The sequence below is a fragment of the Osmerus mordax genome, chromosome 9 (genome assembly GCF_038355195.1).
Source record: "Osmerus mordax isolate fOsmMor3 chromosome 9, fOsmMor3.pri, whole genome shotgun sequence".
Lineage (NCBI taxonomy): Eukaryota > Metazoa > Chordata > Actinopteri > Osmeriformes > Osmeridae > Osmerus > Osmerus mordax.
The window spans coordinates 16,585,538-16,600,971 of record NC_090058.1 but is presented as its reverse complement, the minus strand read 5'-3'; the positions used below and the strand labels follow the sequence as shown (position 1 = coordinate 16,600,971).

The window sequence follows — 15,434 nt, the reverse complement described above, 5'->3', positions numbered from 1 at the left end:
ACTTGCATTGTTCCAGTCCACTAATCAGAGAAGACACCAGACCTGAAGGGACAGCTGCTGAGCTGAGAAGAACTGGAGCTGGGGCTGGGGCTGGGGCTGGGGCTGGGCCTGGGGCTGGGCCTGGAGCTGGGCCTGGAGCTGGGGTTGGGCTGGGGTTGGGGCTGGGGCTGGGGCTGGGGCTGGGCCTGGAGCTGGGCCTGGGGCTGGGGCTGGGGCTGGGGCTGGGCCTGTGCAAGGGATAAGGAATAAGGGATAAGGGTTAGGGGAGTAATCATCATTCAGTCATACCAGAAGGGTCAAATCTCTTTGTAATTCAACAATGTCTCAGCATTTCATCATAACATCCTAGTTCCAGTTTACATTTACATTTATGCATTTAGCAGACGCTTTTATCCAAAGCGACTTCCAAGAGAGAGCTTTACAAAAGAGCATAGGTCACTGATCATAACAACGAGATAGCCCCAAACATTGCGAGCAGCCAAAACATGAAGAATACATTGTGGAAAACCAAATAAGTGCCAAAGGGAAGAACCATAAGATCATGCAGTTAAACAAGTTATAATTGAACAACATGAAACTCCCCACAAGAGTGCAAGAGTGTCCCTGTAGAAAAACCAATCAACAGAAAAATATTTCACAGCGAAAACAAGAATTTGAAACCGTTACAACTAACCAACAAGAGCAACAAGTCTCTCAATATGAGTCATTGTGATCCTGGAGGAAACTAACATCAGGTCCAGCCAAGGATTCCTAAGTGCCGTTGTACTCCCAGTGGCACCCTAACCGGCCATAATGTGAAATGAGACTTCAGCTCAGGCAGACAAATGAGAACAACAAGGAGACTAAACCAAAGTATACCAGATCAGACTAGACCAGACTAGACTAGACCAACGTATACCAGACCAGACCAGACTAGACTAGAGTATACCAGACCAGACTAGACTAGACCAAAGCATACCAGACAAAAAACCTGACCAGACTGAACTCAAATGAGACCAGGCTAGACCAGACCAGACTAGACCAAAGTATACCAGACCAGACTAGACCAAAGTATACCAGACCAAACTAGACCAGACTAGACTAGACCAAAGTATACCAGACCAGACCAGACCAGACTAGACTAGACCAAAGTATACCAGACCAGACCAGACTAGACCAAAGTATACCAGACCAGACTAGACCAAAGTATACCAGACCAGACCACACTAGACCAAAGTATACCAGACCAGACCAAAGTATACCAGACCAGACCAAACTTGACCACACCAGACCAGCTTCCCAGTGGTACAGCCATCTCCTCTCAGTCTGTGTTCTGTGTGTGTAACCGTGGTAAATGCCAGTTACAGGACAGCTGTGTTGGTTCTTCACGCTCTCACATGGAGACCCTCTCCAGTGGTCTGTCAGCGCTGTGGCCTGTCGCCATGGCTACACTAGAACTCCTCCAACTGATCTGAATCTGAGCTGTGTTTGTGTTGGCTTGGACCTGCGGTTGTGGTCAGAGAAGAGAGAGGGGTAAACGAGAGGAAGGAGAGATGGGAAAAGAGGACCAAAAAATACCAAAAAGATTGATGGAGGAGAGAAGGAGAGCGAGAAAAAGAGCGAGTGAGATGGAGAGAATTTGAAAAAGCGATGGAGAGAGACATTGGTCCATGCAGGGTTACTGATGGTGTGAGTGTGTGTGTCTGTAGGAGGGGTAGTAGCGGATAGGTTATGTAAGACTTCAAACAGGCCCAGAGAGCCAGCCTGCCTGTGGGAGTGTTGATGGAAGGTTCTAGTGCCTCTGGGTCAGGTGGCCACTCCCACACAGCCCTCCATATGGTCCACATTTCCCCTCCCCCCCCCCCCCCACCCCCCGCTCTAATTGCCAGGTAATGTATCGTGGCCCAGCCCCCTCCCCCGGCCATGTTCCACATTAATGGAGCGCCCAGCGGTGCTGTTGTGCGGTGATGGTGTGGTTCTGGGCTTGGCAGCGCTCCAGAGAGAGGCCCACCTTGGATATCTTATACACCAGCAGGTTTCACCAAGGTGTTCATTTCAAGACACTTTTCTGCTGGCCTATCCTGCTCCTCTGCTGAGAAAGGTAAATCAAAGCTGGAGTGGATACTGGAGACTGAATTGAATCTGAACCTGGTTTACTAAAACGCCACACTCCCTTCCACACAAACTCACACCCACGCACACATGCACCCACACACTCACACATACACACACTTAACTGCTAATTTGGGAGTGCCACCAGCTCTACAGCTCTATATCTAACTCTTCATGGCCCTTGTATTCTTTAGAAGCCACAAAACATAAATCAATAGGATAGAATAATAGAAAAGAATAGAAAATGTCATTGTCCTCACAGGCAGACATTTTTATAATGCATCACTGGACATCTAAATAATGTAACAACATAATGTATATATCAGGGCTCTCAAGTTGGGGGGGCTGCTTGTGTTTCTGATTGGCTGCTAGGTGGCATTTAACTCTGGATAACTCGAGACAGCTCTCAACTCAGAAGAAAATTTAACTCTGTATGCCTGCTCGTCCATTCATTGTATATAGCGGGACAAGTTATCCCTTACTTCTCAGCGTGAGAAATACAAGGTGTTGCTTGAGAGTGTGAGAAATGGTTGAAATGCATGAGTCTCACGGCGAATGCGTGAGACTTGAGAGCCCTATACAGTTGTATAACTAATGTTGTGTTTTTGCTAGCCAGCTACCAGGAATACAGCCCTGCCATGCAAGCCTGCTAGCACAAAAAGTATAGCCATGCTAGACTGCTGGCAGCATTATCTCTACTACTCACTACTAATTTAGTCACACCTACATGTTAGCACAAGTTCTGGCATGCTAGCCTACTAGTACAACTGACGTTTTGTCATGCTAGTCTACTAGCCGAGCTTACGCTGACAGTAGCAGCAGAAGCCTGGTTGTTGTTGACGTCTTTATGAGTGCCAGACATGAATGTCTGTGAAGGCTGTATGTTTCCCTCCTCTTCTATCTTAAGCAGCTCTGACTAGCTTGAATCACAGCGAAGAGCTCAATTGTGTAACTGAGAAGGACTTTCATTAGTCTCTCCACTTTATGGAGCTCTCTGGGAACCCTCCAGATGTGACTGCATAAAAGCCCCTCTCTACGGTCTCCCAGCCTTGGTCCCTCCCTCCCCCTGTCCGTGCAGCTGTAAGCACTCAGAGAGATGGGGATGGTGGGAGGAAAGAGGGAAGGGAGGGAGTCAAATCGGGGCCCTGGGCCCGAGGCCTAGGCTGGCTAACTGACTTGCTTGCTGGATAGATAGCTTCTGGCTTTGATAGCTGACTGGCTGGCTGCTTAGCTGGCCGGCTGGCTGGATAGATGACTGGCTGGCTGCTTAGCTGGCTGGCTGGATAGCTGACTGGCTGGCTGCTTAGCTGACTGGCTGGCTGGCCAGCTGGCTGGATAGCTGGCTGGCTGCTTAGCTGGCTGGCTTAACTCTTGCTAGCACCCTGCTCCTGTTAATGTTAGCAGATTATTTAAGACTTTGACACTCTCTAGGATGGTAAAGTACGCTGGGACCACAATCTCCTTTTGGGAGATTGGAATTGGATGAGCATTAATGTGTGTGCAGATTGCGCATGTGTGAGAGTGTGTATATTCCTGCGTATGCGTGTGTTTGTGTGTACACGTGTGTGTGTGGGTTACTGTATCCATTTCTTGCTACAGTCGTGTTTACGGTCAGTACTGGACTTCTGGTGTTTGTGTCAGAGTAGCAAGGCTGTCTGAGTGTTTCTGGGAAGCCAGGAGACACAGGTGGGAAAGCAGTTAGTGTGAGATTTATAGACTAGACACACACACACACACACACACACATACACACACACTCTCACACTCTCACACACACTCACACACACACACACACACGCACACACACACATTCTCACACACACTCACATGCACACACACACTCTCACATACACGCACACACACACACACACACACTCACACACATTCTCACACACACTCACATGCACACACACACTCTCACACACTCTCACATACACGCACGCACACACACACACACACACACACACATACACACACTCTCACACACACACACACACACACACACACACACACACACACACACACACACACACTCTCAAACACACTCACATACACGCACACACACAACACCCTGGCCCCTCATTGTGCTGTCTTCCTGTGGGCCACAGTCTCCTGTAGTGCTGCTAGTCTCTCTCTCTCCCTCTCTCCTCTCTCTCTCTGCTCTCTCTCTCCTGGATTAGAGTCTGATATCCCTGACTGGAAACACAGATGATCTCCCTCTGTACAACTAATTCATTGTTTCCCACAGAGCCAGGGAAATGTTTCAGCTGCTATCTACCCAGGAGGGAAACATAACACACTTGTGTCTGTCCTCATCAATCTGTGACTGTGCATCTAGCTGCACAGCTCATGCAGGAGCACCACGCTAAGGTCTAGATGGGTAGCTACTCTGTGAATACAGGACTTGAATGTGGGTGTGTGTGTGCACGCATGTATGCATGTATGAATGTGTGTGTGTGTGCATGCCAAAGCAAGTGAACCCTGGGGGTTAGTGTAAAAGCCAGCTTGACAGGTTTCAGGTACGGTTCTGTTATCTTGATGGAAGATTGCCTTGAGATAATCGAAGCTGACAAATTCAAACAATCTCAGTTGTGGTTTAACAGCTCAATTATTCTTTAATCATGACTACCCTTATGCCTGGAGGAAATTCTGTGTCAACATAACCATATGGAGCACCTTTCATTATGATCTCTCCACTCCGTGAGTCTGTGTCTTTGTGACTTTGTGTATTTGTATGTGAGTTTGTGATGGTGAGTGTTCATGTGTGTGTGTGTGTGAGTGTGTATGAGTGATAGCTCTGGTATCTTTTACTTATCTTGTGGCCCAGCAGAATGAACAGTCCCAAGCTCCCATATCTAGATTTTAACTTCAACAAAGCAATGATACAACTGTGTTTGAATTTGTGGGAGGTTCAATTGTGGGTGTGTGCGTGTTGTCTTCAGGTAGGCAGGGTACAGTTTGGCTTTTATGGCTTGTTCTGATTGTCTGTGTCTCAGCCTCACATTTCAAGCTGTATTCCCTGAAACTGTGCCAACTCAACTACTTCCTTACAGCTTATTATCTTACTTAGTTGTGTTTAGATGACAGACAAGATCTCCTAGAATAACATTCTGGTAACCCCGGTCATGCTGCTCTATACCACACACTCACTCACACAAACATCTCACACTCACTCATAAACACACATACACACTCACACACAAACATCTCACACTCACACACAAACATATCACAAACAGTCACAAACATACATACACACACACAAACTACTCACTGATTAGAAGTAAAAAAAAAAAAAATCCAGTATTAGAAGGCTCTTTGATCAGATCTTAATGCTTTGATGTAGTAACCGGAGTAACCTGATCCGGTATTTAGGTGCGTATTTTCCTTTCTGATCGTGTATCTGTGACGTCACTTCCCAACACACTAAATATCTGAATCACTTTCAAAAGGACTCTCAGTCAGGCCTATCATGGTCTAGAAGGTGTGTGTGTTCAAAATGGAAGATGTCCGTTGAAGGACTGTGTTTAGATGGACTGAGAATCGAGTATCTCTCTTTCACCCTCAGTGTTTTTATAAAACGCGTGCAAACAAACCGAGAAACCTGAGAGAAACCAGCTACTTTCATAAGAGGACCTCAATTTGACATGAAACCAATGCATCTGCTTGCATCTGCTATTACTGACAACAAATTCACACACAATGACCTTTTTATCTGACATCGTTGATAACACACATCCACTCACATGCACTGAAATAGGCGCACACACAAATGTTCTGTGGGGAAGTAAGAGATGCTGTGATGTTATATGTTACATGTGTTTTTACTGTCTGAGGGAGTCACATGTAGCCTGTGTATCTCCCTGTGTGTGTGGGTCATGTGACCTGTCTCTGCACCTGGCCTTTGAGTCATAGGACACTTTTCCCCATGGACCCCCACCCCATCACACCCACACACATACACAGACATACATACATACATACATACATACATACATACATACATACATACATACATACATACATACATACATACAAGACACAGGCATCATACATTCCATAGGGTGATTCGACAAAGAAATATGATGAAAAACAAAGGAGTAAGGAAACCCTCCGACTGTTAGCCTATCATGTTCCAGAGAAGACAGGAAGTGTGTGTTCCAGTTCGGTTCTGGAAAGCTACAGAACTGGACCGGAACCACCTGGTACACACAGGGATTGCATTTCCAGGTTCTCTGATTGGCCGACCTTATCTCCTTGTGCCACTGGTTGAGCCGGGCCTAGCTCAGAGCATTGTTATACAATCACCACACTGCCATTAGAGGACAACAAACATGACAAGCATGTTTGTGTTTCTGTGACAGAACCGTGGAAGGGTTTGTTGTTTCCACAACCTGTGAGACAGCCGTCTCCAACGCCTCTGAAATCCTCCTCACCTCTGCTCTTCCCCTCATCCTAAACGTTTTCTTTTCTGTCTCTGTCCTTTTCTTTTTCGGGGTCAAGGGTCGCCACTTAGCCTTAAGAAAACAACGTGCGACACTGGATCCTGGCGGCCTGATGGTGAGGACTAGGTAAGGGGAGTGTTTGGCCTTTAGCCTGCCTGGATGCTAGGTGAAAGCAGTCAGATCAGAGACTGGGTTAAGTCCACAGGATCATGGAGGGAAGCGGCCGGCTGGCTTACTGACCTGCAATCAGTCTTCCTCTGTCACTTAGAGCCACACAGCCAACTGATAAAGAACCAGGTGAGTCATTAGCTCCCATAGTTCTGACAAAAACTGCAGAGCCAGCTAAACGTAACAGCGAGCAGAGAGTCCAGAGAGAGCTGGGCTCTGGGTTGATTTACCCACGATCTCCTCTGTGCTCCTGACTGTTTACCATCACAAAGTCCCACAGTGCTCAGCCTGGACCTGACAGGAAGATGAACCTGTGTCTGGATGGACCCTAACTCGACCCCTCGTTCACCTTTGACCTCCCCCTCGTTAGGTGTTTAATCATCCCTTTACCTGTTGCATGCACACCCACACGCACTTCCACATGCACTTCCACACACACCGGTGCGCGCACACACACACATGCACTTTCACACACAGGTGCGCACACACACACACCCCCACACACACCCAGTCATTCTCATCTTTGTTCAGGCGTGATAAGGGAATTGCAGACTTCGCAAATTCATCTTTGTTTGTTGTCCCCTTTCTCAAACAGAGGTAAACCACTCCTGGTAGGGCAATAACAAAGTCTGTTTGCTGTACACTCTTGCTCAACAGCTCTGTAGTAAATGATCTTCAGCAATGAGGGAGACAAGCGTGTACTCTAGACAAGCAGCTAGAATCTACAATCCCTTCATTTCAGTCACTTGTGGAAAGTCTAATAACAAAAGAAGCTGTGACAGTCAGGAGAACTTTGAGAAACTCTTCCACCCCGTGTCATCTGAGGGTTAGAAAACCACTTCCTGGTACATGGGACAGATGTGTCGCTGTGAGCACCATACAAACAGGAAACAGCCATCTTTCAGATCACACACTGTGCTCGCACGCTTTAGGCAAGCTCCCTCGAATGAGGTGCGGACGTAATGCATGGTTGGTGAGCACAAGATGTACTCATCTGGGTCTTCTTTGTAGCACCACACATTTTCAGTTTGTGCTTCTACATACATACATACACACACACACACACACACACACACACACACACACACACACACACACACACACACACACACACACACACACACACACACACACACACACATGAACACACACACATAAAGACACACACATACAGACAAACACACATACAGACACACACATACACAATTACACACACACATACAGACAGACACACACACATACAGACACACACACATACATACAGACAGACACACAAACACACATCCACAAGAGTCAATACTGATTCTAAGAACTTCTCCTATCATCTTTCTAGATAGTGAGCTGCTAATGATTCAGCGCTGTAAGACCTTGGGATGTGGGGCAACTCTTTGTTTGTATAGGTGTGTAATACCATCTGTCTAGCAGTCTGCATTAGGCCTTCCTGAAGCCTGGGTCTAAAGTAGGAACAGACCCACAGCAGGCACAACTCTCATGGGCTGAACTCTGCACATCAGCATCTTTGTGGAGGTGGAGGTGGGAGAGATGGGGGTGGTGAAGGGAGGTGCGAGAAGTGGGGCAGATGGAGGTGAGGCAGATGGGGTGGTGGAGGTGGGGGAGATAAGGATGGTGGAGGTGGGGGAAATGGGGTTGGTAGAGGGTGCACAGGACCAAGACTATTCATCAGAGGCAACAGGCCTGAAACTGAGAAAAGTATGGGTCCATACGGGTCAACGAGACTGGGGTCAGCCCCCTCCATTGTGTGGGGCCAGTTCCTGCTCTTTATGTCATCTGAGAGAATGTAAACACCGGCAGACTGGCTGAGGAGGCCAGAACCTGCAGACTCAGGCAGGCAGCAGAGGGAGGGGCGTGCAGAGAGGGGAACAGCAGCCAAAGCTAGCCCTAAACTATTGTAGCTCTTCTGTACAGTAGCACGTCCTCTTTCCTGTGCCCCCAGTACTCAAGTGAACCATTCCACAGATTGTGTGCGCTCACAGATCTATTGATCTGGTTAGTGTTTGAGGAGAAAGTCTGGGCCCTCGTATCAGTGTGTTTAATCAAGAGCTCAGATCCACACCCCTCCAGGACCCTCCAGCCCACCAGTCACACTGCAGCTTGGTGAAACTCCCCACACCTTCTGCTGATAATACTGATACTGCTCCCAGTAGTACTACTCCTACTGATACTGCTCCAAGTATTATTACTCCTACTGATACTGCTCCAAGTATTATTACTACAGATACTGCTCCCAGTACTACTACTCCTACTGATACTGCTCCAAGTATTATTACTACAGATACTGCTCCCAGTACTACTACTCCTACTGATACTGCTCCAAGTATTATTACTACAGATACTGCTCCCAGTACTACTACTCCTACTGATACTGCTCCCAGTACTACAACTATTACTGATACTGCTCCCAGTACATCTACTATTACTGATACTGCTCCCAGTACTACTACTACTGATACTGCTCCCAGTACATCTACTATTACTGATACTGCTCCCAGTACTACTACTACTGATACTGCTCCCAGTACTACTACTACTGATACTGCTCCCAGTACTACTACTACTGATACTGCTCCTAGTACTACTCCTACTGATACTTCCCCAGTACTACTCCTACTGATACTGCTCCCAGTACTACTACTTCTGATACTGCTCGAAGTACTACTCGTACTGATACTGCCCCCAGTACTACAACTATTACTGATACTGCTCCCAGTACTACTAGTACTACTGATACTGCTCCCAGTACTACTCCTACTGATACTGCTCCCAGTACTACTACTACTGATACTGCTCCCAGTACTTCTACTACGGATACTGCTTCCAGTACTACTACTCCTACGGATACTGCTTCCAGTACTACTACTCCTACGGATACTGCTTCCAGTACTCCTCCTACTGATACTAATCTGAGTACTACTACTACTGATACTGCTCCCAGTACTACTCCTACTGATACTGCTCCCTGTGCTACTACTCCTACTGATACTGCTCCCAGTACTACTACTCCTACTGATACTGCCCCAAGTACCACACCTACTGATACTGCTCCTAGTACTACTGTTCATACTGATACTGCTCCCAGTACTACTAATATTACTGATACTGCTCCCAGTACTACTACTATGGATACTGCTCCTAGTACTACTCCTACTGATACTGCTACCAGTACTACTCCTACTGCTCCCAGAACTAATACTACTGATACTGCTCCCAGTACTACTATTACTGATACTGCTCCCAGTACTACTACTACTCCTACTGATACTGCTCCTCTTGTTGCTACCAAAACTGCTACTACTACTCCTCCACATATTCTTCCACAAGCAGCATTAGATAAATCATTTTGTCATTTGTCTTTTCTTGCAGTGGTTTGTGGCAAAGAGAATGCATAGATATACATAACTTTCTTAAACAGACTAGCAGACAGTTGAATAAACAACACTGTAAGACCCATTTAAAGTTTTCAAAAATACAGGGTTTATTGGTCTTAACTGCAATCAACATTACAAAACAGAAATCAGTTTTTATATAAATTCACAAACAAGTCTGTAGTGAAAAACCATGGCTGGAAAAATACATTCAACAGTTTACTTTCTTCGTGTCAATTCTGTTTGCCTCTTACCAAACGTTGAGGAAACATGAAACAAGAGACTTTAAAAAATAATTTGTTTCCCTCCACTTTGAAATATCAGAGAGTCCTTAACCACCTGGAATGTATTTAGCAAAGACACTTTTGAAGGCACGGTTACAGGGGACATACCAGTGCATTTAACATCCCATCAAAACACTGAATTATTTCCTCAATCCATTTGGTCACAGCTAATGCTTCCTGTCAGGGGGATGGCCAATGGGATTAGACCCTTGATCTGGCCACCAGTGTCATAACGTCCTTTATGCAACATGGATTTGTAAAGTCATGTTGTTTTCCCTCTTTCTAGGATTCAATATCCGAGAGACATAGGGTCTTTCTGGTAACAGATTAGAACTTGCCAGATCAGGTTAGCCTAACTTCCAGCGTTGTAATACAAATTGTAATAACAGTAAAGTACTGTTTTCGTCAAGAGAATCTTGGGAGGACTAAGAAATGGAGAGTTCTGGAATGGAAAGGAGCCAGATAGAATGTTGCTGGAATTGCAGTCCAATAACAGGGAGCAGAGAATCAAAACATTCTACAATAAATAATCAAAAACGCAAAACATATTTTTATGCACTTTTTTTTCTTTAAATTAAGTTTCATTTTGACAAAGTGTAGTTGCAAACGTCATCGTAGTACAATATATTAAACTGTGAAAAAAGGAAACTGACAAAACGTCTTCACAATCTTTAGATTCATATGGAAGATCATAATTTAACATAAAAGAAAATATATTCTATCGTTTCATGATTCAGATAAATACAAAACAAAATTAACAAAAAGAAGCATATGATCACCAATAAATATGTTTATAAGTTAAATAAGCAGTGACAAGCGAAACCTTCCGTTCTGAAAGTTTTTCCAAACAATAATAATAACAACAACATTAATAAAAAATTATTATAACCCAAAGGAAAAAATATGTAAATAGTACTGAATGCTCCTCAAAGCATGTTCTAAAGAAGCAACAGTAAAGTAAGATAGCTTGGAGATCTGATCTCATGTTGCAGGATTTCCTACTGCATCATGGGAATGCTGGAATTCCCCACTGGATAGGCATGATGAAGATGGAGTTGAGAGGAGGGGGGGGGGGACAAAAAGGAAAGAGAGAGAGTGTGAGTGTGTGTGTGTGTCTTGGAGGTTTAATAACCAGTTAGACATCAAGACTTCCTTCCCAAAACAGCCAGTGACCAGGAGGAAGATCCCGAGGGAAGCTAACCAACATCCAGTTAATGTCCTTCCTGAAGACTCTCAGTCCACTATTACATAAGACAGGGTTCTAGAAAGAACCGTGACAGACGCTACGAGAAAGAACAAGCACTAACAGTAGTCCGTTCACCCTAGCACATGCACAAACCGCCCAGGCACTTCAAACTATGCGTTTCCTTTTTTTTCTTCTTTTTTCTTTTTTCCATTCTTGTAAAAAGGGCCATGGTTGATATACAGCTACCTTAGCGCCTTCCAGCTAGCGCACAGGAAGTGGTAATGTCAAGGTTGGTGGGGCCGGGGGTGTGGTTTTTAGTGCAACGCACTCCCCATACCATGAGCCACTTGCACTGCTACACATTCAAAAAAGAAAAGAAACAAAATGGCAAGTGGCACCTGGCATAAGAGTCACAGATCTTTTTTTTTTTTCAGACACGTTTTTTTTTGTTTTGTTTCCCCACAGTTCAACTTCCGCTCACTTTTGAGTGTGTATTTTTTTATTAATTTTTTTTGGCACTGAGACACGTGAGAGGTTCCTGTGTGAGAGCGGCGAGGAGGATGAACAGGGATCAGACCGCGCTGTGTTTGAAACAAGTTCCCTTAATTCAACGTTACCCTCTCTGCCTGGGCACTAACAGGGCCTTGCCCTGGTGGGCAAGGCCAAGGAAGGGGGGGGGGGAGGACAGGTGCGAGGGTGATGGTGGTGTGGGGGCATAGTCCTCTTTCTGCCGTAGGTTCAAACAGGCGCAGTTCAGTCATCAGAGATGGACAGGCGGCTGAATATGGGGAGGCGTCTGGTGGTGTCCAGGCTGGGAGACTCGGAGCCACTCAAACTGCCCCCGGAGCTGCTCTGGTAGCCCTCCAGGTCGGACAGAGAGTCCGGGGGGCTGGAAGGACCCTCATACGGCTGGGGGGACATGGACCTGGAGAAGTAGGGGGTGTTGGACGGGGAGTGGGGCGCGGGGGTGCCAGGCTCCGTTCCCATGGTGTTCCCCTCTCCACCTCCCCCCAGGCTGGCTCCGAACAGGTAGGTGAAGGGGTTGCTGCTGGGCCACTCCAGCAACTCGTCGTGGGGGAACATGGGCGGCGGGGTGACGGAGGTAGGGCTGTCCCTCGTGCCCCCGGAGCTGGGGAAGCCGGCGAAACTGTAGCTGTGCTGCAGGCGGGGCCGCTCCAGCCGGTTGGAGGAGGAGAGCGGGGACGACGGGGGCGGGGGCCCTCGGCGCTCCTCGGCGTTGTGGATGAAGTGGCAGCGGGGGCCGTAGGGGCAGAAGCCGATGGTGTGGAAGGTGCGGCAGAGCTCCGTCTTGTACTTGGGGTGGCGGCTCAGGCTGCGCAGCTCGTGGATGCCGTGGGCAAACTGGCACTTGTCTCCATACTTGCAGGCGCCGTTCTCCTCAAAGGGCCGGCACAGCTCCGTCTTGTACCGGCTGGAGTTCACCTGGCTCCCCCCCCCACCGGTGGGGCTGGCCGGCCCGCCCAGGCACCGGCTCAGGAGGCGCTCGCCCGTCTCCGAGAAGGACCGGTCCCTCATGCGATTCTCCTTGTTGCCGCCACCGCCGGTTCCGCCCAGGACCTGGGTTCCGAACAAGGATGGGTCACTATGCAGGCTGTTCAGGAACTGGTTTTGGTTGAACTTGGAGCTGGGCAGCGTGACGGAGTGGCGCCGCTGGTAGACCCCGCCCACAGAGGGAGTCCCCACCGCCTTCCTGTCCAGCAGGGCTCCGGTGGAGTGGGGCATGGGCACGCCAGCATTGCACGGGACAGACAACGGGTGGTGGGGGGCGCCCAGGATGTTGTTGTTGTAGTTTAGCATTTTGTTGTTCTGCAAAACAAAAACACAAACAAAACCATTAGGCTGCATTCTGCATAGCTCCCCGTTTGGATGGAACTCCGAGATCAGCCATGTTGTCATCGAGCGGGGGGTGGGTTCTTGGATGGACGGCCAATCATGTTGGGTTTTTTTTTTTACGTGAGCGGATACGGGCCTATAGAGCAGCAGCTGGGCTGGCAGGCTGCCCTGCTGAGGAATGTGTGGCTTGCTCAGTAAGAAGCGGCCCAGGAGCGCGTGAGAGGGCACCGAGGCTGGTGCTGCTTACAAAGAAGCTGCATCTCTTTGGAACATAATGAAAGCGTGTCAAGATAGCCCTCGGGGGCTGCAGACTACAGGAAACGCTTCACTTTTAATTACAAAGATATTCCTTCACGTGTTTTTAGACTGAGGACTGACAAAAAGAATACCCTACTCCCAAAGTAACATACAGACTAGCCATTAAGACGGATCCCTGTAAATAAAAGCTCAGTACTTATTGGTCATTTACACCTTGGAGGCATTTGGCAAAAAACTGATATTCGTTTAAGTGTCAAATGAAATCTGAGGAACGAACAAGCATTGGTTTACATTTCTACACAGGAAACGCATACATCTTTAAAAAGACAGGATAGTGTGAACAACCCACTATGAAATGGAGGGAAAAGGCAGGATCAGGAATTCTAGTTCATCTAAATCATACAAGACCAAGAAATCTGACCCTTCACCAGAGCATGAATCCAAGTTTACACTTCTGATAGGCTACTGAGCCAAACACAGGTCTACAAATCTACAAGCTTAAGACCTCATTGTTGCCTTATCAAGCAGGCAGAAATGAAAGAAATTGTGAAATGGGAGTAACTAGTAAATAGTAGGTTATACAAGTCTGTGTGAATCAGTATGACTTGAATTCTTACATAGTGGACTACTTATTAAACACAGTAAAGATATTTTCCCAATTAAACTTGACAAATCCCCCCGGCAACAGACTGAATGGAATACAGTTCAATATGTATGGGCGCACGCAACGCAGGGCCTGAGCACATAGCCATGCACTCTAACACCATGCAACTCGATATCAGAGATATTCACCATGAACATAAGTTCTAGGAGTTGCTACTTTCTGCTTTTATATTCAACCAAGTTACGTTTAGCAATGTGTATTGGGTAGCCTACTACCCGCTCGCATCACCAAGTATTTCGATGTAAAAAGCCACTGAACGCCTTCAAATTCCTGCACTGCTGTTGCTATAGCTACGGTGCTATTTTAGTTTAAGAAAACCTAAAACTACAAGCAATGTCAAAAGTTATGTACCTTGTTCATGACTTCGTTGAAGTCGAAGAAAGGCGACGCCACCGCTGTGGTCATCTTGGCTCCGTAGAAAATAAAATCAAAAGTTGGAGCTAAAGCGTACTTTCTGGATCGAAGTTACTGTTTTGTGAGATCTGATTTGTATACTTGTATCCCTTCAGAACACCCCCTCTGCCCTCCACAGCCTCGTGCATTTCCTTTATAATCCCGAGCAGGAGGAGCTAGCTGGGCACTGGGCGTTCCTTGCACATAACTTTTTCACCCTCGCAAAACTTGCCCTGGTCGCCACTTGCTTGCTTGATAGAGTTAAAGTTAGAAGGTTGGGCGCTCTGTTATGTGGAGCGTGTGATAGCCGTTCTCATAAAACACAACTTTTTCGAAATATTTTTGTGCGAACTTGAAAGAGCGCACGCGGAGACGCGCTTCAAGCCTCCTGTGCAGTTATACCTTTATGGGAATTCGTCCAAAAAGTTTAAATCGATTATTAAAGTTGAGTTGTGTTAGTACTCGGATACTCGGAGTCGTTTTAGTCAATGTTTTGTGTAGTTAACTTTTCTTAGCAGCACTGTGTGTTCTGGTATTTTCATTGCTTTGAGGCTGTCCATCCGCAGGGCTCTTTCATTGATCACTAACCCTGTAATTAATTTACCTTTAATTGTCGGACTTAAACGTCATTTGTGGGACTTTCCTGATTCAGACAGGCAGTTTTAAACCCTTCCTCAGTCTGCAATAGGGTGTGGTTCAGTATACAAA

The 15,434-nt window shown here is 46.8% G+C and overlaps 1 protein-coding gene across 1 annotated transcript; it reads right to left on the bottom strand.

The window, feature by feature from the left end:
- Positions 1-10,172: 10,172 nt before the first annotated feature.
- zfp36l1a (zinc finger protein 36, C3H type-like 1a) lies at positions 10,173-14,845 on the bottom strand. The gene is made up of 2 exons (XM_067243581.1): positions 14,685-14,845; positions 10,173-13,384 (listed from the first exon to the last, which is right to left on the bottom strand). Exons 1-2 carry the CDS (start codon positions 14,736-14,738, stop codon positions 12,311-12,313), a joined length of 1,128 nt encoding a protein of 375 aa, XP_067099682.1. The 5' UTR covers positions 14,739-14,845; the 3' UTR covers positions 10,173-12,310.
- Between the last annotated feature and the right edge of the window lie 589 nt (positions 14,846-15,434).

Coding starts and splice junctions, on each gene's coding strand:
- zfp36l1a (XM_067243581.1), bottom strand. CDS start 14,738: ATGACCACAGCGGTGGCGTCGCCTTTCTTCGACTTCAACGAAGTCATG. Junction 13,385..14,684: donor TCAACGAAGTCATGAACAAG/GTACATAACTTT, acceptor TTTGTTTTGCAG/AACAACAAAATGCTAAACTA.